The 23745-nt window shown below is 39.4% G+C and overlaps 1 protein-coding gene across 7 annotated transcripts in view; it reads left to right on the top strand.

Moving 5' to 3' along the window:
* Positions 1 to 23745, top strand: part of Srpk2 (SRSF protein kinase 2) — a 188952-nt gene that overhangs the window by 146056 nt on the left and 19151 nt on the right. For 5 of the 7 annotated variants that reach the window (XM_036180373.1, XM_036180367.1, XM_036180370.1 and 2 more), the window contains exons 8-11: positions 15527 to 15692; positions 16862 to 16887; positions 17882 to 18128; positions 19136 to 19603. In XM_036180373.1, coding sequence (XP_036036266.1) covers positions 15527 to 15692; positions 16862 to 16887; positions 17882 to 18128; positions 19136 to 19603 — 907 coding nt within the window. The remainder of the gene's footprint in view (positions 1 to 15526; positions 15693 to 16861; positions 16888 to 17881; positions 18129 to 19135; positions 19604 to 23745) is intronic. The other 2 variants (XM_036180371.1, XM_036180368.1) reach the window with 1 other exon arrangement.

The following is a 23745-nucleotide window of genomic DNA, read 5'->3' as shown; positions in this document are numbered from 1 at the left end:
AGGAAAGTAATACATGATTATCTGCCATGCATCTCTTGGCATATCAGCCTTTGTAAAGATAAGTGATGGGATTTATTCAGAAATTATTATGTTCTATATTCTTACTACAAAACATTTACTTTGTTCCTGGGGACCTAATTAAGTAAATGCATTTTATTGTGTTGTTTTGTGGTATTTGTTTATTTATTTTGCTATTTCTAAGTACCTTGGATAGAACAGAAATCAAAGCTAAAGAGGAGCAAGTTCTGAGGATCTAATTTACTTCACAGTGACTGTAGTTAATGGTTCTGCATTTTATACTTGGAATTTGGAGAGAGAGAGAGAGTATAGATCCTCATCTCCACACACAAGAAAATAATTTGACTAGATCAATTAGCTGTTTGTGGTGAGTATAACATAGTGTACATGAAAATATTAGGCATCACACAGCAAATATTTCATTGTGTGTTGTATTTTAGAAACAGTTCTTTGTTTGATTGTCTTAACAAAAGAAAACCCTTAGCAAGGGAGTGGCTTGATGAAGATATTCTAATAAATATTTGTAAATATTTGAGAGTACATATAGATAGAAGACCACTTTCCATCTAGCATTGCTCACCAGAGTTAGTCTTTTGGCATGGAGTATGCTAAGTCTGCCTTCCACTCATTGTCAGTACTACCTGATTTAAAAAAGTTGTAGATAGAGACAGCCTAATCTGAATTATCTGTTATGATGTTCTGTGTTAGCATGAATAAATCTGCAGATTATCAGTGAGTTTGCTTAGTTTGTGTGAAAAGAGGTTAGGAGCCTTTCTTCAATCACCAGGTTCAAAGCTTGGATTAGACCTCCCCAGGGCTTCCAGCCACAAGATACACGCCTCAGTCCAAAATTGTAAGTGGTGTGTATGTTTGTTGCTTTTCTGTTTCTGTCACAAAACACCATGACCAAGGCACTTATAAAGCATTTAATTTTGGGGCTCATGGTTCCAGAAGATTAGAGTCTGACTGTCATGGTGGGGAGCATGGCAGCAGGTGGATAGGAGTAGTAGCTGTGAGTTACATGTGATCCACAAGCAGGAGGCAGAGAAGGAGGGGGTGGGGGAAGGGAGAAATGAAAAATGATCCTAATCAGTCGTAACAATAAAAACTCTGAGTCAGATATTGAGGGTGAAAGCTGAAGGCTCAGAGAAGCAGAGCAGCCAGCCACTAGAGACTTCTTACCTCTATGAAATCTCAGTCCTAAATGAGCATCCTTTCTCTATGAATCTTCAGACTGAATGGGGGCTCCTGTCTGTACGAAGGCCTGAGATCCTGTCTCCACCTCCTGAGTACTGGGATGAAAGGCTCTTTGGCTGTTTGTCTTTTAGACTGGTTCAATCTCATGTAGCCCAGAGTGGCCTTGAACTCCTGATCTTCTTGCTTCCTCCTCTCAAGTGCTGGGATTAAAGGTGTGTGCCACCACTGCCTAGCTTCTGTGGTTAACTAGTGGCCAGCTCTGACCTCTGATCTCCAGGCAAGCTTTATTTGTTAGAACACAAACAAAATACCGTACAGCAGAGAAGGGAGAAAGGATAGTGAGAACTCTGAAAGCCCACCACCAGTGACATGCCTCTTTCCACAAGGCCTCACCTCCTAATCCTTCCCAGTTACTCCACCAGCTGCAGACCAGGCATTCAAATCTATGAGCCTATGGAGGCCATTCTCATTCATACCACTGCAGCATATGTATGTACTTGTGGTAGACAGAAATTAACATTGGGTGATAGCTTCCTCAATCACCTTTTTGCATTGTTTTTTGAGACAAGATCTACTAAACGTAGAGCTTACTGTTTTGTATAGACTGACCGGCCAGCAGTCCTCTAGCATCTACCTGTCTATCAGAGCTGAGTTTATGGGCATGTTGCCACATCCAGTTTTATGTGAATACTGAGAATTCAGATGCCTCATGCTTGCATAATAAGCCCAGCCCTTGTCCAAAATATATTCATTCTCTTTCTCTCTCTCTCTCTCTCTCTCTCTCTCTCTCTCTCTCTCTCTCTCTCTCTCTGTGTGTGTGTGTGTGTGTGTGTTTTGCTACTTTATATTTTGATATAAGATCTCACACTGTGTAGTTCTGGCTTGTCTGAAATGTATTATGTAAACAAGGCTGGCTTCAAACTTACAGAGATGTACCTGGCTCTGTTTTCTAGGTGCCATACTCAGGCCTCACAATTTTTATAGAAAAAGAATTATGGTCTGGTAAGACACCTTATGGTGAGGACTCCTGCCTCCAACCAAGCTTGATGTCCCGAGCTCAATTCCCCAGGTCTCACATGGTGCAGGAGAGACTTCAGCAGGTTGTCTTCTAAGCTCTACACACATGCCTTGGCACACAATTGAATGTGTGTGTGTGTGTGTGTGTGTGTGTGTGTGTGTGTGTGTGTGTGTGTGTATGTTACTTACACAAATAAATTAATAAAATAAAACAGTGCTTCACACAGATTTTTGAATTGAGACATTGAGGCTTGAGAAAAGAAACTAATTTACTCTTACAAGTGTAAAATGTCTATTCTGATGTACTTGCACAACCCATTTTATAGAAGTTTATAGATTTTCAATTTGTGTAGTGCATCCTAGATTGTGTGCAGCCACCGTTGTGTGACTTCCTGTGTATCCACCTCCTCACACTGCCTTAGCTGCCTGAGTGTCCACCTCCTCACGCTATCTTCCTGTGTAGCACGTTGGCAGTGCATTTTGTCATATTATTTAAGAAGTAAGTGTAAGAAGTTGGAAGAAATGGTTATTGATGGATAAGAAATGGCACATGGTAGCTCACAACCACCTTGTAACTACAGTTCTAGGGGTCCAACACCTTCTAACCTCCACTGTCAAAATGCACATGGTACATACACTCTGGTACACAACACATGCACAGAAAATAAATATTTTTTTTTAAAGGAGGCTGGAAAGGAAAAGAAAAGGCCATTTGCACTGTTTTATCTTAATTGCAATGAGACATTTTACTGGAATTAGTCCAGGGCATATGCTTGCCAACTATTCGTTTGTGGCTTTTATGTAATGAATCTATTGCCCTTTTAGAGAAGTGCCATTAGTATCATTTTTACTTAACAAAAACCACTATGCCTTTGATGTAGAAAAAGATACATGGCAATAGTGAAATTAATGTTAATTGATGTTACTTCCTCTGCAGTCACATTCATGATTGTAACTTTTAATGGCAACAAATCTAAAGTGTTAGGATCCTGGAGAAGCCCCACAAAAGACCACCATTCACATATGTAATCAGTAAGAACATTTATTATCTCCAGAGTAAAGGATGCTGCACATCTAACACAAAGGCAAAATGGCGACCCTGAAAGAAGCTTGCAGGCTCCTTTTATACACAGCTGAAGGAATTACTAAGGCAGTTGGGTCATTCTATCTATGATTGGCTTAAGCAAATGGCAATTAATATTAGTACATTCCTAATTGGCTAGGGTTAGCAGGGGCTGGCTAAGTGTATAGCTTTTCCATTTTGGGGCAAGCCTGCACAACTCCCAGGCTTTGTCCTTATTTGATTACTGTTGTTGGGATTTTTTTTTTTGTGTGTGTGTGTGGCTCTTTTTGGAGGGGCCTACCACCAGCTCCCAAATAAATCACACAGGGAGGCTTATTCTTAGTTCTAATCTAAGCCAAGCTAAGGCTGGGTGATTATACCCAGCCTCAGCTTTCTTGCCAGCTTTCCTTAATTTTAAATGATCCCATCTGTCTTTTGGGCTCTGGCCTTTTTCCGTTCTCATATTTCTGCAAATCTTACTTTTATTCTGTGGCTTGCTATGTAGTTGGGTGGCTGGGCCCAGATGTCCTCCTCCTTCTCTGGCTCCTAGATCTGGAGAGGATGTGGAGCAAGGGGAACTCTCCTCCACTGCTGGTGGGAATGCAAGCTTGTACAGCCACTTTGAAAATCAATATGGCGCTTCCTTAGAAAATTGGGAATCCATCTCCCCCAAGACCCAGCTGTAGTACTCTTGGGCATATACCCAAGGAATGCTCAATCATACCACAAGAGCATTTGCTGAGCTATGTTTGTATCACCATTGTTTGTAATAGCCAGAACCTGGAAACAACCTAGATGCCCTTCAACTGAAGAATGGATAAATAAAATATGGTACATATACACAATGGAGTACTACTCAGTAGAGAAAAACAATGACATCATGAGGTTTGCAGGCAAATGGATGGATCTAGAAAAAAATCATCCTGAGTGAGGTAACCCAGACTCAGAAGGACAAACATGGTATGTACTCACTCATAGGAGGATACTAGATGTAAAACAAAGATGACTAGACTGCTACACAACTCCAGGGAGGCTACCTAGAAAATGGGACCCTAGGAAAGACCCAGGGATCACCCAATGACAGAGAAATGGATGAGATCTACATGAACAACCTGGACGACAGTGGGAGTAATGAAGGGCAAGAATTGAGGGAAAGAAAGCTTAGGGTCCCAGCTGGATCAAAAACAGAAAGGGAGAACGAGGAATAACAGACCATGATAAATGAAGACCACATGAGAACAGGAATAGGCAGAGTGCTCGAGAGGTCCGCAGAAATCCATAATGATATATCCTCTGTAGTCTGCTGGCAGTGGTCGAGGGAGGGCCTGATCTGACCTAGTCTGGTGATCAGATGACTAAACACCCTACCAGTCGTCTTGGAACTCTCATCCAATAACTGATGGAAGTGGATGCAGATATCTTCATTATTTCTATTTCAATATTCGATGCTTGAACGGTTTCCTTCACTTGTTTAATTGCTTTTTCTTGGTTTTCTTTATGGGATTTATTAATTTCTTCCAATTTTTTTGTTTTGTGTCAGCCTTAATTTCTTTAAGGGAATTTTTCATTTTCCTTTTAAAGGCCTATGTCATCTTCATAAAGTTATTTTTAAGGTCGCTTTTTTTCTGCTTCTATGCTGTGATGTTCAGGTCTTGTTGTTGTAGAACTGTTAAGTAAGCTCTTTATTTTCTTTATTTATTTTTTTTATGCAAGAGCTGCTCTTGGCCCAATCTATGCTTGCTGTGTCTGTTCTCAGGAAGCCACTCTGGGTCCAGTCTTAGCTCTTGGTCTAATTGGAGCTGCTGGATTCTGTGTCTCAGGGAGCTGCTCTTGGTCCAATGCAAGCTGGCTGATTTTATGTCTCAGAGAGCTGCTCCTAGTCCTAGTAGGGTTCTTGATCCAATGAGAGCTGGCAGATTCTGTGTCTCAGGAAGCCTCTCTTGGTCTAATGAGAGCTGGTGGGTTCTGTGTCTCAGGAAGCCACTGGGTTTGCAGGGGGATGGGTAGGTTTAGGATAAGCCGTGGGTCTTGTACATTCCAGGATCTGATAGGGGGTTTTGGTAGGCGCATCTTCTCCCAGGAGTCTTCCCTCCTGGCCTGCAACTGGGGCACCAATGGGGGGGGGTTCCCCGGGACAGGTTGTGTCCCAGGCCCTAGGTCCTAAAGGTGGGACTCTCAAAGCTTATTTTCTTTAAACTCTTTTTCTACTGGACTTGCCACCATCACCTGAGAAACAAGTATAGGTGACTACATTCTAGTTATTCATTCTGTGTTGTCACTTGCATCATCACCACAGGATTCTCTGTGCTATATCTGCTAATGTGCTCAGGACATAGCATTTTGTACCTTTTCATAGGCCACTTTTTACTCTCCTTGGATCAGCCACTCTGTTTTGTTCTTGCAGTACAAGTTACCTTCTTATGTAATGCCTTAATTTTTTTCTAATTCTCTTGAGAAGTTCATGCAATATATTTTTTTTATCAAGGTTATACTCGTTCCTGTCTCTAACTCCAAGATCCACTCCTACCCCATCTCAACTTTGTGTCTTGTTTTTATTTTATTTTTTTGACAGTCTACTGAATCCAGTTCATGTTGTTAGTATATTCATGAATATCCTTCCATTGGAGTGTGGTCCACCTATAGGAAGCCATATCCTCCCTTAAAGGAAATTGACTCTCTCTTCACCAGAAGCCATCCACTGTGCATAGCTCCTCAGTTGGGGTGGAGGCTCATGTGTAAAGCCTTACTTTAATGATTCTTATTCCTCATTTAGAAACTACCTTGACTTCCCTTTGCTCGTGTTTGCTAACATGTACCTGCAGAGAGTTTGAGTGTGGAGTTAGATAAACTTTATTTGAGTCAAAAAACTTTGCCCCACTTATATAACCTTAAGCCATCATTTTATTAGAAGTAAGGTATGAATAGTAACGGTGCTGTCCTCATTAGATTATCATGTATTTATTCATAGCTTGCTGTGACCTAGGCTTATTTCTGAGTACTTGGCATACTTTATTCCTCTAAAACCTGTTAACAATTCTATAAAATAGGCATTCCTTCTTTCTTGATTTCATGGAAATGGAAATGGGAATATAGAGCCTAAGCAATTTTCATTAAGTCAGGAAGTAAATTAAAAAATTTAGTGAATGGAGGTAGAGAGATGACTCAGTGGATAAGAGAACCTTGATGCTCTTCCAGAGGACCCTAGTTCATTTCCCAGTACCCACACTGTGGTGGGCAGCTTGCAGCATTCTGACACCTCTTTTGACATCCTCTGGGACCTGCAAACATGTGCAATATACTCATACAAATAATTAATAATAATAATAATAATAATAATAAAGAAAGTAGAGGAGCAAGAACTGAAACTTTGATTAGTCTAGTTTTAGAGGTGAAGATTTTTATTTTTATTTACTTTGGCTAAGTGATATAGTGACGTGTTGGAATTGTACTCAGCCTGTGTCTGGTCACTTCAGTCACTGTTTATTCTTTCTTTTCTAACACACACACACACACACACACACACACACACACACACACCCCTACACAACTCCATAATGTAAGATTTTTTGCTATAGAGTGGAAGGAAATGCCTATTTGGACAGAATTTGGTTTGTTTTTTCCAGAGGAAGCATTATGACCCTATAATCCCAGTTGCTCATCTGGCAGACACAGGAAGATCAAAGTCCAAGGCCTGCCTGAGCAATTGAATGAATATAAAAAAGAGATGCAGCTCAGTGGTAGAGTTTTAACTTAGGCTCAGTGGCTGTACTCTAATCTGCTATCAATTACATCTCCGTAGTTACTGGCCTTCTTCTCTAGCAGTGGCCTGGCCACTCAGGCCACAGCCTGGTGGGTATTCTGTTCCTGCAGGCACTGGTTCTGTCTCTGACGCTAAAGGCAGCTTTAACTTCAAAGGCTGGGGTGAAAACCTGTGAGCTCAAAAAGACTAAGTAGCAAAAAGCTAATCTTCTCTCCTTGCAGGCCTTCCTGAAAGACCCATGTTTCCACTCTGACCAAATAGATAAACCCACACCACTCCAAATCCCTTCCTAATGCTTCCTGTGTCTCTCTGTCTTTCCCAGATGCCCTCTGATGCTCTATGATCACTTTCTGTCAACTAATTGCTAACTCACCCTCCTGACCCAAGGTTAATTTTATTTAATCAGCTCAAATGCAAACTCAGAGTTCACAGTGTGGTTGAATATCCTCCAGCTTTCTCTCCTTTTGTTTAAATAAAAGAAAAGGTTTTAACTCTAAACTGTATACAATAAGAGCAATTATTAAGTAAGGAATACTTTCACAATGTCCAATCCATTTGTATTTGGCAAATTTGGAGAAACTGTTATCTATCCTATCTTAGTGAGTCAAGTTTTATACCTAATTCACTTTCTATCCTACCATGACCAGTGACAATTTGCAACCATTCCCCTTAAATAATGACAAATATTCATAATCCAAGGAATGACCAAAAACCACCCACCCCAACTCTTGGGAATGTGGGTGTCATTGTTCTTAATTGAGATAATGGTCAAGTCCTGGGAAAGCTAGATGTACTATTTTTTGTTTGGTTTCTGTGTGATGGGAAAATGTATGGCTGGATAGTCTGTGAGGCTAGACCATCTCACATAACCACTTTGAAATTACCTTGAGCAATTTGTAGTTCAAAGCTGATTATGGTGTTGTGGTTATCAGCTTGATGGTGTTACCACAATCCAAGTGGGATCATTATTGTGGGGGCCATCTTTTTGGAGACTTCAAAGGTTGGTGTTAGGAATGGTCACAGTTCACTGTGGAAAACATAAACATTTTAAATATCATATGCGGCAGATCTCAGAGAGATTCAAGGACCACAGTCTATTAAGTCTATCCCAGATAGACAAATTTAATTCCTAGTTACCTGATTCAGACTCAATTTTCTGAAACCATGTAACAGGAAATTAGATGAAGCCTATTTCTAGAATTAGTATTCTATATGACCATTAATATCATGACAGGAAGTTTAGTATATATAATAATCTTATAAATTCAGAGATAATATTTATACCTTAGTGACAATAGAATAGTTCCTTAATTTTGGTTTTCTTCTGTCCCAATTCAGGTTGTTTTTCTGAAATGAGATAGAGATTTTGGATTTCCCTTTAACAGTTATGCTTCGGTTTAGAGAAGGAGAGAGCACCCTCCAACTTCAAGGCCAGATTTGAATTTTAATTGAATTGGGACCACAAACAGACCATTTGTCTTTAATGTTTGTAGACAGCAGCAGAAACAAATATTTGGAAAGATTTGTGAAATTTTATCCTGTTGGAAATGTGCTATACCAGTAGACCAAATTTACTCCTTTTCTTGGGAAATTTTTCTCTGGATGATTTGACCTTTTTCTTCAGATGTCTCATTTGTCCGGTGGTCTTCAGATTCCTTAGTTAGATACTTTTTTCTCCTGGAAAGACAAAACAAAACCCTTTCTCAACCCTAAGTTGGGGAGTTCCTCTTTTTGTCAGGTTGCTTTTTGGCAACAGAATAACTATTATCTTTCAATAATAAAAAATTATTTGGGGTTGGGGATTTAGCTCAGTGGTAGAGCGCTTGCCTAGCAAGCGCAAGGTCCTAGGTTTGATCCTCAGCTCCAAAAAAAATTTTATTTTCTTACCTGTTCAAGTGAAAGGCATTTGTTAGTCTTATAAATTAGTTTGGACTGAATTACCAAGTTGTTTGAGCTATCACCTCTTCTAATCAAGAGGTCTCTCTTGTTCAACTCTAACTTTTATCAATTTTGATGGTATCCATAGCTTTTCTTTTCCTGTGGAAACAAAAGCAAAACCTCATTGCCAATGCAACACATATCTTGCTTTCTATTGTGAGGTCAACACATCTTTAAAGTACTCAGGCTGATTTAATTCAGTAGTTTCTTTCTATCATCCAGTGTCTCTCCGCATCTACTGTTCCTTGCTTTTAAAGAAATTAGTCAATAAAGGAATGTGTATTCTATTTTTGGGAGTCTTTATTACCCCTTTCTGTTTACTAAGCATATCTTTTAAAGTTCGAGTAGATCATTCTTTTCTTTTTTCTTTTCTTTTTTTTTTTTTTGGAGTTGAGGATCGAATTCTGGGCCTTGTGCTTGCTAGGCAAGTGCTCTACCACTGAGCTAAACCCCCAACCCCATCGATTAGATCATTCTTATTGAACTTTGTTTGTAGGATTGTATGGTATACCTGTAATATGCTTTATGTTATAATATGCACAAAACTGTTTCATTTTGCTAAATACTTTTGCTGAAGCTTTGTCAGTCTTCATTTGTACAGGTATCCCCATAATGGCCATGACTTGTAATAAATGTGTAAATACAGAGTCAGCCTTTTGAGAACTTAAAGCAGTTGCCCATTGAAATTCAGAACATGTATCTATGGTATGGTGTACATATTTTAATTTTCCAAACTCTACAAAATGAAACATGTCTATTTGCCAAATTTTATTTCATTGAGTACATTTTGGGTTACTCCCTGTAAGTAAAGGAGTTTGGTTATACAAGGAATAAGTAGGACATTTCCTTATAATTTCTTTTTTTTTTTTTTTAACCAAGTGATAGAAAAATCTTTCTTCAAACCTTTGCTGTTAACATAGTGTTTTTTATGAAGTTCTGAGGCTTCTAGCACATTTCCTATTGAAAGCTGATCAGTTTCAGCATTACCTAGTGCTAGAGGGCCTGGTAGACCTTTATGGGACCTGATATGTGTTACAAAGGATGATTTCTATTTCTAATTACTTGTAATGGAATAAATACAAAAGTTAATTCTGAATCATCTGGAATAAGTTCAGCAGTTTGAATATGTAAAACAACTCTTTGCATATTGAGAGTCAGTACCTCTGTTAAGAAGTTCTGGAAAATCTGTATAATACCATGAGAGTAGCATATAATTCTGATTTGTGAACTGAATCATAAGGTCTTTGAGCCACTTTACTTAATTTTCCTGACTATAACCTGCCTTTCCTGATTTATTTGCAGCAGTATTAGAATGTAAGGGCTATAGAAATGGATGCTCCCTTTATTATATGAGGGAGAATCCAATATTTTTTTTTAAAATAAACTGTAGTCTCTTGCCTTTGGGATATTTGTTTCTAATCTCTCCCAAGAAATCCCTGCAAGTTCTTTGCCAATGTTCATTTTTCTGCCCATAATGAGGCAGTTTCAACATTAGTAAAAGGTTTCTGCTAGGTCTATTCTTGATAATTGATGAAATCTCAGTTTTCCTTTCAGAATAAATTCAGAAATCTTTTCTACATAGGTATTTAATTTTTTACTCTGTCGTTAAAAAAAAAATCCATTCTAAGATATTATCTTCTCTCTGCAAGAATTCCTGTGGGAGAATTAATAGAAGGTAAAATAAACAATACAATCAAGCTCTGGATTTAATCTACATGTTTATCCTGTAATTTCTTTTCTACCAGAGCTAATTCTCTTTCAGCTTTGGCTGAGAGTTTTCTTGGACTATTTATATCCTTGAAAGGTTTGAAATAAATTACCTAGTTCTTGAGTTGTTAATCCAGTTGTGGGCTGTAGCCAGTTAATATATCCCAGCAATTTTTGAAAATTGTTGAGTTTTAGAAAATTACACAAATAAACAAAAGCATTTAAATAATAAACAACTGCCAGGCAGTGATGGTGCATGCCTTTAATCCCAGCACTTGGCAGGCAGAGGCAGGCCAATATCTGAGCTTGAAGCCAACCTGGTCTACAAAGTGATTTCCAGGACAGCCAGGGCAATACAGAGAAACCCTTTCTGGGGGGGGGGGGGCGGGGGAAGATTTGGTGAAATAGGTAGTTTTTCCTATGTGCTGCAGTACATAAACTTAGTGGGACCTTAAAGGTCAGTGCTTTTTCAAGCCCGCTCTCTATGGATTCTCAGACCCCAGCAGTTGGTCTCACTTCAGCACCATTTGATACTGTACTCAGTATTTACTGTTGTGACTATATTTTAGTGGTTCAGTTTTAGGCTAGAAGCTTTTATTTTAAAGTAGTAATATTTTGAAATTCTGATTTTATTCTGTATGGCATAGCACCTGTGATTCTGTGTTAACTTAGAATTCTCTTCAGAATGTTAGGTTATCAACTCAAAGTTCCTTGTTTAGGAGAGGTCAGTATTGTTTCTACCTCCCTGCTCTGTGCTGTCCTCACATGGAATCTGCAGAACGTTGAGTGTCTTCTCTCACTGTAACAGGAATTTTCCATACTTTTTCCAGCTCTTATAGCCAGTTTGTAGAATTATCTCCACTTAGTTTTACTGAGGGAGAGAAAGCCTATGATGCCCAAGGTTATCTGGTAGGAAGTTTTCTGGTTTTATGGAGAGCACTCTGGTGTTTTCCTGCATGCCCACAGTATATCTAAATTATGGCCATTGCAGGGTGCTAGCTTCTGGCTGCCTGTTTGGGATCCATGGTGCTTCATTAGTTTGATATCAATGAAGAGTCAGGAAAGGCCCATGGTCTGGTGTCATCTATTCAGACACGGGAGGAAGGTTGTCACCAGGATTAGAACATAGTTTGGAAAATTATTCATTCTGTTTCTCATTGCATTTTACAGTTCTGGGGAAGCTTCCTTCATATTGACAGTGAGTAGGACCAGACACAGCTTTCTAGGGGAGTCTCCACCTTTCTCTGGACTTAATCCAGTGCTATCTATATGTAAGATCACAGGACCCTGTTTTAAGCAAGTCATGGTGTTAAATCCTGCAATGGTTCATCTTTGGTCTGGTTGTGGGTGGTCAGAAAGACACCTTACTGAGCAGCTTGTTCAAATGTCCTATTTAACAGGGAAATTTGGCAGAAAAGGACTTTCTCTGAGCCTGTAATTAGCTAGTTCTGGAACTAGAAACCAGTTACCTGGGGGAATCTAGTTGTCTACATTGGGCTCTGCCTTCACTTCTTTTGCACTCCTGCCTCACTCTCAGTGTGACTAAACATGCTGAGATAGATCTACTGACACCTGCTTCTGAGCTAAGAGGCATCCTCCCCACCAAGACATTGTGAGACTCTCTCCTCTATGGATGATGATAGCCCCTACCTTAGGATGTCTGGCTGGACTGAGGTTAGCTTTCCCAGCAGTTTCTGCTGTCTCCTCCTGCTGATACCCAGTGGGTTTGTAAGGTAGCGAGACAAGCACGATCGAAGAATAGCAGAGAGTAGTCTACCTTTGGATGTGAAGCTGGATGGGTGGTTCTTACTTTTCAGTCATTATTGTTGTCCTGCATAAATGTTCATAAGATTGTTCATCAGTGTTATTTGGGGGTACTTTATCATTGTAAACTTTATTAAGAACAGAAATGCTGTTTTTGAAAATGAGGTCATCAACTGAAGATTTTTATTCAGGTATCTAGAATTTAAAAACATGAAAACAGTATGAAATCCAAGTTTTACTTCTGAAATGCCCCATAAAATTATCAATTAAATTCTTTTATATTGGACACTAAGAGATATGAAACCCAAAAAAAGTGTTACAGTTACGTGGGAAGGAATAGCCGTTTGTCCCTGTCAGTGCAGCCTTTCGCCTCGCGACAATTCTGCTATTGGTTTTGGGCTTTCTGTGTTGGACCTTGTTTTTGTTTGTCTTCTAGATCATTTTAATTTCTTAACTATATATCAGTCTAATGGATGTGGCTCTACTTTTAATAGATAGATATTAAAATAGAAGCCTGGGGCTGGAGAGATAGGTAAAGCACCTACTATGCAAGCATGAGGACCTGCCTTTGATCCCTAGCACTCATGTAAAAAGCTGGGAACCACTATAATTCCAGTAACTGGAGAAGTGGAGATAGGTGGTTACTGGGGCTTGCTGGCCAGCCAGCCTAGCTTAACTGGTGAGCTTCAAGTCCCAGTGAGAGGTGCTGTCTCAAAATGCATGAGTGTGGCTTCTGAGGAGGGAAATGTGGGGTGACCTCTAACTCATCCATAAATATACGCATGTGCATGAGAGCACTTTGTCCATCTGACAAGAACGTAGGTTTCTTGGGATCCAAATTGTGGTCCTCAGGTTTACAAGGCAAGTATTTGCTAAGCCATCTCTCCAGCTCAGTTTGTTTATTTTAATTGAGGTTTTTTGTTTTTGTTTTATAAATCTTGGCTTTTGTTCTTTGTGATACTAGGGATTGACCAGGGCTTTATACAGTAGGTAATGTAGTGTACCACTGGCTGCATATGCAACCCAAGCCACAATATTGAACAGTAAAATATATATGTAAATATTGTTGTTTCAAGACAGGGTTACTTTGTGTAGCCCTTTCTGTTCTGGAGCCATCTCTGTAGACCAGGCTGGCCTTAAGCTCACAGAGACAGCTCTTCCTGCCTCTGCCACCTGAATGCTGGGATTAAAGGTGTGTGCCACCACTGCTCAGCTTTGTCAACTTTATTTGTCACCTTATTGTAGTGTTGTATAAAAACTAAGTATATTTTTTGTTTAAATCTTTCCTTTTCTGCAGCATTGAAAGTAAACATAAGGTAGGGGGTTTGCTCGAGTTCACAAGTTCAATACTAGTAGCCTCAGCAACATTGTAAAGCACTGTCTCAAAAACAACAAAAAAGCAAAACCCTGAAAAAGAGTCAAACTCAACAATAATGAAATACAGCTTTGTTCCCATTAAGAGTAGATAAAATAATTATGATAGTTTTTGGTAAGCATGAAGAAATTAGAGCCGTCATACATGGCTGTGGAACTGTACATTGGTTCAGCCACTGTGAGAATCAATATGGCAGTTCATTAGAAGACTAACTATAATTGCCATCTAGCCTAATATTTCCCCTCCCCTAAGTGTATAACCATGAAAAGCAAAAAGGTAATAACCACATGAAAACCTGCACATGGATGTGTATAGAGGTATTACTTCAATAGCCAAGGAGTAGAAACAATTGAGATTCCCATTGAGTGAATGGATAAAGAATATGCCATGTGGAGGCTGGAGAGTGATTAAGAGCACTTGCTGTTCTTGCAGAGGACCTGGGTTTTCTTTCCCAGCTCTGACATGGTGGCTTACGATCATTCTTAACTACAGTTCCTGGAGTTCTCATACTTTCTGATGGTGCAATCAAAATGTAAAAATGAAAAAGTGTCATGTGTCTATATAGGCAAATACTATTCAGCAACAAAAGAAAGTAAATAACTGATGCATGCTACCCAACATGAGCCTCAATCATTATGCTAGTTACAAAAAGAGCACTTTGGGGCTAGGGTGGTGACTCAGTTGGTAAAGGGCTTGTGTAGGTTTAAGGGCCCGAGTTCAGATTCCTAGCACCCATATATACAAAGGGCCTGGCGTACTGATGTGTGTCTGTAATCTCAGCACTGGTGAGTCAAAGCCTGGAAGATCCTGAGACTTGTTGGCCACACCAGCCATTCTAAACAAATTGGTGAGTGCCAGGTTTAGTAAGAGAACCCAGTATTTTTTATTTAAAACAACAACAGCAGAAAGGTTGCAAGAAAGAGCTATTGAGGAATGTTCCTGCTTCTGACCTCTGGCCTCAACACATGTGCATGTAAGTGAATGCACATCACATGTGTTTGCCCAAACACACAGAGACCACTTGGTATGAGTTAGGCACATAGTTTAGTGATTAGGACTGTAGGAGTTGGAGGGAGATAGGAAGTCACTGCTGAGTATGGGACTTCTTTATGGAGTTATGAAAATGTTCTAAATTAGAAAGTGATGTTGCAATCTAAAAAACAGAATTGTACACTTAAAGCTGTAAATCATGTATATAGATTGAAAAATTTAAAAGTTGTATTCATTTTTTTTTTATATGTAAGATTGTTTTTCCTCTCTGTGTGTGATATGTGTACTGTGTGTGCCTTGTGCCTGCAGAGGTGACACTGGATCTACTGGAACTGGAGATACAGATAGTTGTGAGTCACATATGAATGCTAGAAACTGAACCCAGGGCCTTTGAAAGAGCTCTTTACAACTGAGCCATCTCTCAAGGCTTGGATTTATTTTTGTATAAAGTTGTTATTAAGGACATACAGAGAGATTTGTGTCTGTGAGCATAAATGAGTTCTACAGTGTACACATTGGTTGCCTGTGAAGAAATTTTTTTTCTAAGTAAATATCCATCTGTGCCTATAAAATTGTACTCCATTTTATATATGGAAATAATATGTGAGAAAACTACATATTTTATGACTAAATAAGTTATATAATAAAAGTACTAATAAGTTCTTTCTTTTCTTTTTTCTTATTTTACTATGACTAGGTCCTTCAAGGGTTAGATTATCTACACAGTAAATGCAAGATAATTCATACCGACATAAAGCCGGAAAACATCTTGATGTGTGTAGATGATGCATATGTGCGAAGAATGGCAGCTGAGGCTACTGAGTGGCAGAAAGCAGGTGCTCCTCCTCCTTCTGGGTCTGCAGGTGAGGGAGCTGAGCCCTCACTGCTTCAGTCTGCTTGGGGGCTGTGAGCTTTCAAAGTTATGCATGGAAGACAGTTGAGTTTGATACGTACATATAAGGAACTTTTTCTAAGAGTTTGGACTTGCTGAAAATAACTTGTTTGAGAAAATGTTCTAGTTAATTTTATTTTAGTTGTTTGTACTACCTTACCTTTGCCCTCTACTAAAAGACCATCTGAATTATTAGCTGTTGTTTCATTTACATAGGAGCATGTCATTGTGTTGTTGAAGTCACTATGGAGAATACATAACGGGTTTCTTGTAGCCTGCCTGCAGTCACCTGAATTTTTTCGGATTTAGATTTCATAAAACTCTTTTCTTCTCTTAAGTTAATGTAGCTGCATCCTTCTCAGTTTAACTGATACATTTGGTATTCGCTGTGAAAGATTGAGAGCTGGGGAGTAGAATAGGGGACCAGGTCACTTGAGCATTACCATAGTTTTTCTTCTGAGTTTTATAGAATTCATTGGTGGCAGTGAAGTACTGGCTATGCTTCCAGTGTAATCACATTGCCTGTGCCCTGGTACATTGCAAATGTATAGACTAAAGAGATAAAAGTCTGTGACTGACAGGGGCTTCTGAGAGGTGTGCTTTCGCCTCATCTCATATGCCATCATGATGGTGTTAGCTCATGTAACCAATTCACCAAGTGTTTAATGCTTGTAAGGCTGACTTCTAGCATCATTGCTGCAGTGTGCTGTACTATGTGATTTAGTTTAGTTGTATGATGCTTTCAAGTAGTTTTTAAACATAAGTGTACGTGTTCTCATCTAAAATGTTCATTGCCTTATTTGTAAAACATGTTTGGTTCTGTAACAGACTTATAAACTCTTTTTCAATTTCTTTTTCTTCTTTCCTCCATTCTCAATTTGTCAGTCAATGCTTTGAGAGAGGCTGTTTGTAAGACAAGTGTCTTATTTATGAACAGCTTTTCCTGAGCCCTGTAAGAGTCAGTGGTGTGTTTGCATTGTATAAACTTTTTCTTGGTTCCTATCTTTAGAAACCTCAGAACTTTAAGTTTTTTGAAACTAGGTAGTTATTAAAAGACAGTATTATTTCATTTTTCAAATCAGATTGTCCAAAAGGTACCTGTTTTCTTCTGAATGCCCATTTTGTTTTGTTTTGTTTTAGTGAGTACGGCTCCACAGCAAAAACCTGTAAGTATTTTACATGTATATTCAGCATGTTAAAAGGGACTGTTGTCTATTGAGCTTCTCAAATTATTTAGCAAATGTTCTAGTCTTTATTAATTTAAAAGTAGACATGTTAATATCTGTATTCCACCCTCCACCTCCACCCCTCAAAACAGTTTGGCTTCCTGCCATGGATGGGAGTAGTCAAAGCTACTATGAGACCAGTCTCCTTCTATGCTCTCTGGGCTACAGTTGGTCAAGTTCAGTGAATTGCAAGGTTTTACATCAAGTTAAAAGAGTCTTTTAATCTTTTTAAAATTACATCTTCTTAGCCTCTAAGTATCTTATTTGCCAAAACCCTTTTAATTTTTTATAGCCAGCTGTTTTAAGTATGAGTGAGCATCATCTATTCTGTGGACCTATTTTCTTGTAAGAGAAGTTCAAGTCTGATGAATTGTTGCCAGAAAATCCAAATCCCATTTATAGTTCTATCCTGATTAAGGATTTGGGCTTATGGGCCTATGAAACTCTAAAGGTACTTGTTGCCAATACTTTCCAAGACATATGGCTGTAGCTAGAGGTAGAGAAAACTGTGGCTTTTCCTTTTTTGCCCTTTTATGTTAAATGCTTCTTTCTGGAAGTTCATGTTAAATTGGCTGTTGATTACAGCTCAGTATAAGAGCCAAACTGAGACAGTGCTGTTGGCCACCTGTCTGGTAGGTGTTTGTTTTTGTTGTTAAGGAGTGAGAATGATTCTGGATATAGGCAGCAGCAAAGAAAGCTTGCAAGAGATTCTTGCTCAGAGCCAGCCAAGTATTTCAAGGTGCTCAGTTCTCCTGGACTTTTCTAATGGAAGGTATGCCCCTTCAAGGGGAAGACCAACAGTATGAGCACAATCCTACCCTAAGGCAGATCATGAAAAAGCAGAGTTAGAATCATCATTTTGCCAGCACTTATACTCCTGAAGAGTGTTTAAGAAGAAGCACCTGACCTATGGTACTTTCTTACCATGTTGTAGATAGGAAAAATATCTAAAAACAAGAAGAAAAAGCTGAAAAAGAAACAGAAAAGGCAGGCTGAGTTGCTGGAGAAACGCCTGCAGGAGATTGAGGAATTGGAGCGAGAAGCTGAAAGGAAAATCATAGAGGAAAGCATCACCTCTGCCATACCTTCCAATGAGCAAGATGATGGATATCACCCAGAGGTGAAACTAAAGGCAGCAGAATTAGAGGAGGCAGCTGAAGAAGAGGCAGCAAAGGATAATGGTTAGTATAAACTGGGAGCAGGAAAGAGCGCTGATGGGTGTGTGTCTTGGACCTGCACAAAGGGACTAGCCAATGTACCACACAGGTTGGCTTTGTGCTACTGCCTCATATATTAAGGATGACTCCTCATTAGAGATTATGGGAAGCAGCCTGTACTTCGTTTGTAAAATGTCTGCTAGGCATATGTTAACATTTCAAAGTAGGTTTTCAAACAGGGAAGGCTGAGAAACAACATGTTTTTTTTTTTTTTCCTGTTAATGATGACCCTTCTTTTATTTTGTGACTAACTTTTTGCCTAGCTTTAGTGTGCCACAAATCTCACTCTAAAACTGCAGAGGAAAGGATGAATGGCTGGAAAAATGAATCAGGAGTCTTGCAGAGGAACCAAGTTCGGTTCACAGCACCACCTGTGTCATGTTGCTCACACATACTGTAACTCCATCTCTAAGGAGATCAGATGCCTCTGGCCTCCAAGGCCATGAGCATGTACGTGTACACACACACACACACACACACACACACACACACACACACACACACACACAATTTCAAATGAAAATCTTAAAGATTAGCTACAATTAGCATCTTTGAAAAAAGCGGTGGGGAAGGGTTGAAACGAAAGTCCAGTTTTACTCAGAATTTTACCTCAAGAGCTAACTTGTTCCTGAAAATAGAAGGCTAATTATGAAATAAGCAGAAAACAAGATTGCCTTGAAAGCCAATAGACATGTTCTATGGTACATTAAAAGCATCTTAGCTGGGTGTGGTGGCACATACCTTTAATCCCAGCACTTAGGAGGTAGGCAGATGGATCTCTGAGTTGACTCTAGCCTGATTTACAAAGAGAGTTCCAAGACTTCCAGAGTTACACAGAGAAAACCCTGTCTGGAAAAACCAAAATCAAAATGAAAAAAATACAAAGAAAAGTGTCTCTTATTGAAGAAGCTGACTAGTGCTGCTGTGCAAGGAGAGTCATGACTCTTATTCTTAACCCCATATTTTTTAAGGTGAAGCTGAAGACCAGGAAGAAAAAGAAGATGCAGAGAAGGAAAATGCTGGGAAGGATGAAGATGATGTTGAAGAGGAACTTGCAAACATAGATCCTACATGGATGGAGTCCCCTAAAGCCAATGGCCATATTGAAAATGGTCCATTTTTATTGGAACAGCAGCTGGAGGATGAAGAGGATGATGAGGATGACTGTGCAAATCCTGAGGAATATAACCTAGATGAGCCAAATGCAGAGAGTGATTACACATATGGCAGCTCCTATGAACAGTTCAATGGTGAATTGCCAAATGGACAACATAAGAGTCCAGAGTTTTCCACGTCATTGTTTTCTGGGCCCTTAGAACCTGTGGCCTGTGGCTCTGAGCTCTCAGAGGGATCACCACTTACTGAGCAAGAGGAAAGCAGTCCATCCCACGAACGAAGCAGGACAGTTTCAGCCTCTAGTACCGGAGATTTGCCAAAAAGTAAGTGTCTTTGTGCATCTCTGTCTACTTTCACTGGGCAGGGTCATACTTTGGTAAACACTGTGAAAGGAGTTGGCTAAAGGGGAAGAGACATGTAAATGTGTACTAACCCTTTAATTTTAATGCTTAATATTCAGGAACCAATTAAAATGTTTTAGAAATGTGTCATATGCTGCCTGAGTTTCTCTTACTTTCTGAAATCCTACCCCTGGTCAAATACTTAAATCACCTTCACCACTAATAACTTCCTAGCTTTGTACATACATCCCTTTTCTAGCTGGTAGTTAGTAGTGTCTTTGGGTTTTGTTTCTACTCAAGGGAACACCTGCTGGTTTTCAGCTATACCAAGAAACAAGTTGTGTTTTATTTGATAGTTGTTCTTGTTTATAAAATTCTGCTTTTGATAAAGCATGATGGCAGATTATAGATTGGATCTTAGGTTCTTGTCTACTTGATGCCCTATCTTCAGACCCATATTTTAGGAGCAAATTCCATGTAGCTAATTGCAGAATAATTTAAGGAAGGAAAGATTGGGTATCACAGTTAATGTCCATATTCTGGCCCTTAGTGGAAAAGTTCAGAATCCTCCTCTGCCCTCTACTGCCAAGAGTATTTTTTAAAAAGATTTATTATTTATTTATTATGTATACAGTGTTCTGCCTGAATATATGACTGCAGGCCAGAAGAGGGCACCATTACAGATGGTTGTGAGCCACCATGTGGTTGCTGGGTATTGAACTCAGGACCTTTGGAAGAGCAGTCAGTACTCTTAACTGCTGAGCCATCTCTCCAGCCCCTGCCAGGAGTATTTTTTAACACATGGCAAGTAATTGAGCCAGCCCAATAGGCAAAAGATTCTGCAGCCTCTTTAGTTGCACCAGGCTAGCAACTTTGTTACTCACTGGCTGTAATTAATTGTCCTAGCTTTATGTTTTGGCAGTGCATGGTTAACTCCTCACTCTTGGTCTGGCCAGGGAGTGGTAGAGTTCACATAGAATAAATACAGGTTCATTTCTTGACAATAGCATCAGTGATTTGTATCTTCTCTGCTTTTATTGTTTCTATTGCAGCTCAATTTTCACACATTTACACATTCATGTACAAAGTAATTTATGCAATAGCTTCTTATTATTTTTTACATGATAGTTTAGAACAGTGGCTTCAAATATAGGAAATTGAATCCCAGCTTAAAACCTAATAGTCATGGTACTTCAGTTTCTTAAACTCCTTGTACTTCAATTTCTTCTTCTATTAAAGGGAAGCAATAGCCACATCTAATGTTGTTACTATTGAAGCAAATGCTATGTGTTAAATTATGTGTGAAAAAAATTCAGTCCATATACACTGGCTGCTTAGAGTCTCCTAACAGGCATACTTTTTACTGCTATGTCACATTGGTAGTACCTGAGGCCTAGGCACAGTGAACAGGTCAGCATAGTCCTGCTAGTAACTCATGGGTCTTGGTTCCTTGTTTTATTCCACCTACCACATTATCATTCATACTGGGAAGCCAGGGTAGGTTAAGGCCTGAAATGGGGGGAAAATTCTTATGAAAAACTGAGAATTTATAATATAATGAGTAAGGAAGGGTTCTAATTTAGGCAAAACCTAAAATTCCATTGTAGAAAGTTAATTTAACTGAAAACTCATAGCTTTTATGTAAAGAACACTACACTGTGAAAGAGATAGTTTTATCTTTTGATTGGCAGGATGCTGTGCAGCTTCCTTGTCTGCTTTGTCTTTGAAGGAGTGAGAGGAGTAACTTATGCTTGGGCCCTACTGTCTCTCCACAGCAGCCCCATCTTCCTGTTTGTTGTTTCTGCTTGCTTTGCTGTTTCTTGGGGAAGTTTACCAGGTCTTATGAATCTGAAGTGTTGCCACTATCCTGATCTCTGTTCTGATCTTATTCTTCTTATGCTGTAGTCTTTTTATGACTTACTTGTGCCTGCCCATGATTTCCATTGACTTCTGCGGCATTGATGGCTCAATCCCTGTTCATTCATTCAATAACTACTGAGTCAGGGCAGCTTGTGGGGCTGAGGGAGAAAGTGGTGGATCTGCCTAGTGCTTCCATTCCCCAGTGAGAATGATGGTGTGAGGTAAGCAGTGTGCAGGGCTGCTACGGTTCTTAGCTAGAATATACCTGTATTGTTTTGATTATCACCTGCACTTCCATTCTTTTCTGTCATATGCGCTGTGTGGTAGTTTTTATCAACTTGACACAAGTCATCTGGGAAGAAGGAACCTCAGTTGAAGAATTGCTTCCATCATATTGGCCTGTGGGCACGTCTGTGGGGCATTTTCTTAATTATTGATTGATGTGAGATGGCCCATTTTACTGTGGGTGGTACCACCCCTTGGCAAGTAGTTCTGGGCTGTATTGAGCAAACTGGGGAACAAGTCAATAAGCAGCATTCCACTGTGGTTTTTGCTTTAGTTTCTGCCTCTGGGTTTCTGCTTGAGTTCCTGACCTGACTTCCCTCAATCATGGTCTGTACTATAGAAGTTGGTTTAGTCAGTGTTTTATTATAGCAACAGAAAGCAAACTAGGACACCCTTGCCAGCCCCTTCTCAAAATAGGACCCTCCTCCTTTGGCCCTAAGGTACAGACTATTGCTGGACTGTATTGTTTCTGTCTATGCATTCTGACTTCCTTCCAAATCACTCTTCCAGGTTGCTGCTGAAGTTTTACATCATGCTAATCAGATAAATTCCCTATTTCCTAATTCTTCAAAGCTCTTCATGGGGTCCAGCAGTCATCTCCACAGTGATGCATGTGCCCATGAGCAACAGAACAATCAACTGAAGTACAGAAATGAATTATTAGGTCACTTCTGTGTATTAAAATGAGTGTTTTGGAAGTCTAGCTCAATAAATAGCTGTATGCCATGGTATATGTATATTATATAGAAACTGTGTGCTATAGATACTAAATATTTAAGCATTTATCATCTGAAAAATTAACTAAAGATTTTTTTTAACTTAGTTCATACTCATTTCTCTGCTTTAGTTTGCAAATAGTATGATAAAACAGTGCACTCCCACCGCCACCCCCACACCATCCCCAGAAGTAAGCATTGGTGTGAGTTTGTGCTGGTTTTTGCCATTAGAGCAAAATGTACACATTTGAGAATAGTAAAAGACAGGCCATGGCCAAATCATGATGTTCGAAGAACTTAGATGCCAGGTAAAAGAATATAGACTTCCAGTACTTGGATAGCCTTTGATGGTTGAGATGAGGAGATTGTCTGAGGATATTAGCTGCTACAATAGCTAAAACAACTAATGGACGTGCCTTGTCTTATGATATCTGAAGGGCAAAGGCCCAGAGCAGAACGGTCTTGTTAGTTTGACTGTTGGGTCTCTTTGGAATCTTCACTCCATAATCTTCTCAGTCAGTCATTGTTCAGGTTGCCATGTTATGGACATTGCATTTTAGCTCTTGATCCTTAGGTTATTCTCTATCTAGAAGTACACATGCATCTTTAAAGCATGTCCCATCATCTCCCTGTTCCCCAAATGATCTAACTAGCTTCTGTTTCTCACAAAGCTTGATAACTCTGAGTCATTCCTCCATAAATCCTGGGCACTCCACCGTCTGCTTCTAAACAGCATGCTGATGTGTCTGCACCACCCAGTTCCTATTCATAAATTTTCAGATTGTGTGCTGAACTGTGGTTAAGGGTCTTTGCAGTACATATCTCCTCTGCCTCGAACTTCTCCTCATCATGCTTTCCTTGAATTTCAACTTCCCAGAAAAGTTTTCTCAGGGGCTGTCAAGAAGGAACAATAGGTAAAGGTACTTGTCTCCAAACATGATGACCTGAATTCAGTCTCCAGAACACACAAGTATTTGTGTGACCTCTATACAAGGACTGTGCCTCTCCCCCCACAGTACATAAATAAATGTAAAAAGAGAAAAAAAGAGAAAAATAGCAAAACTAAGAAGAGAGATGCTGCAAAAGTGATGCAAAAAACATCTCTCTTCTTAGTTTTGTTATTCATTGTGGCATATCTAGTTTTCTGACATGTTAATATGAATTGCTTGTGAGCTTACGTTATTGCCTGTATTCCCCACCTCACCTCCAACCCCTTTTTTTTGAGACTTTGAGACATGGTTTCTCTGTGTAGCTCTGGCTTTC

Source organism: Onychomys torridus, chromosome 3 (assembly GCF_903995425.1).
Source record: "Onychomys torridus chromosome 3, mOncTor1.1, whole genome shotgun sequence".
In the NCBI taxonomy this organism is placed as follows: domain Eukaryota; kingdom Metazoa; phylum Chordata; class Mammalia; order Rodentia; family Cricetidae; genus Onychomys; species Onychomys torridus.
The sequence above is the reverse complement of the archived record's forward strand: the minus strand, read 5'-3'. Positions and strand labels throughout refer to the sequence as shown.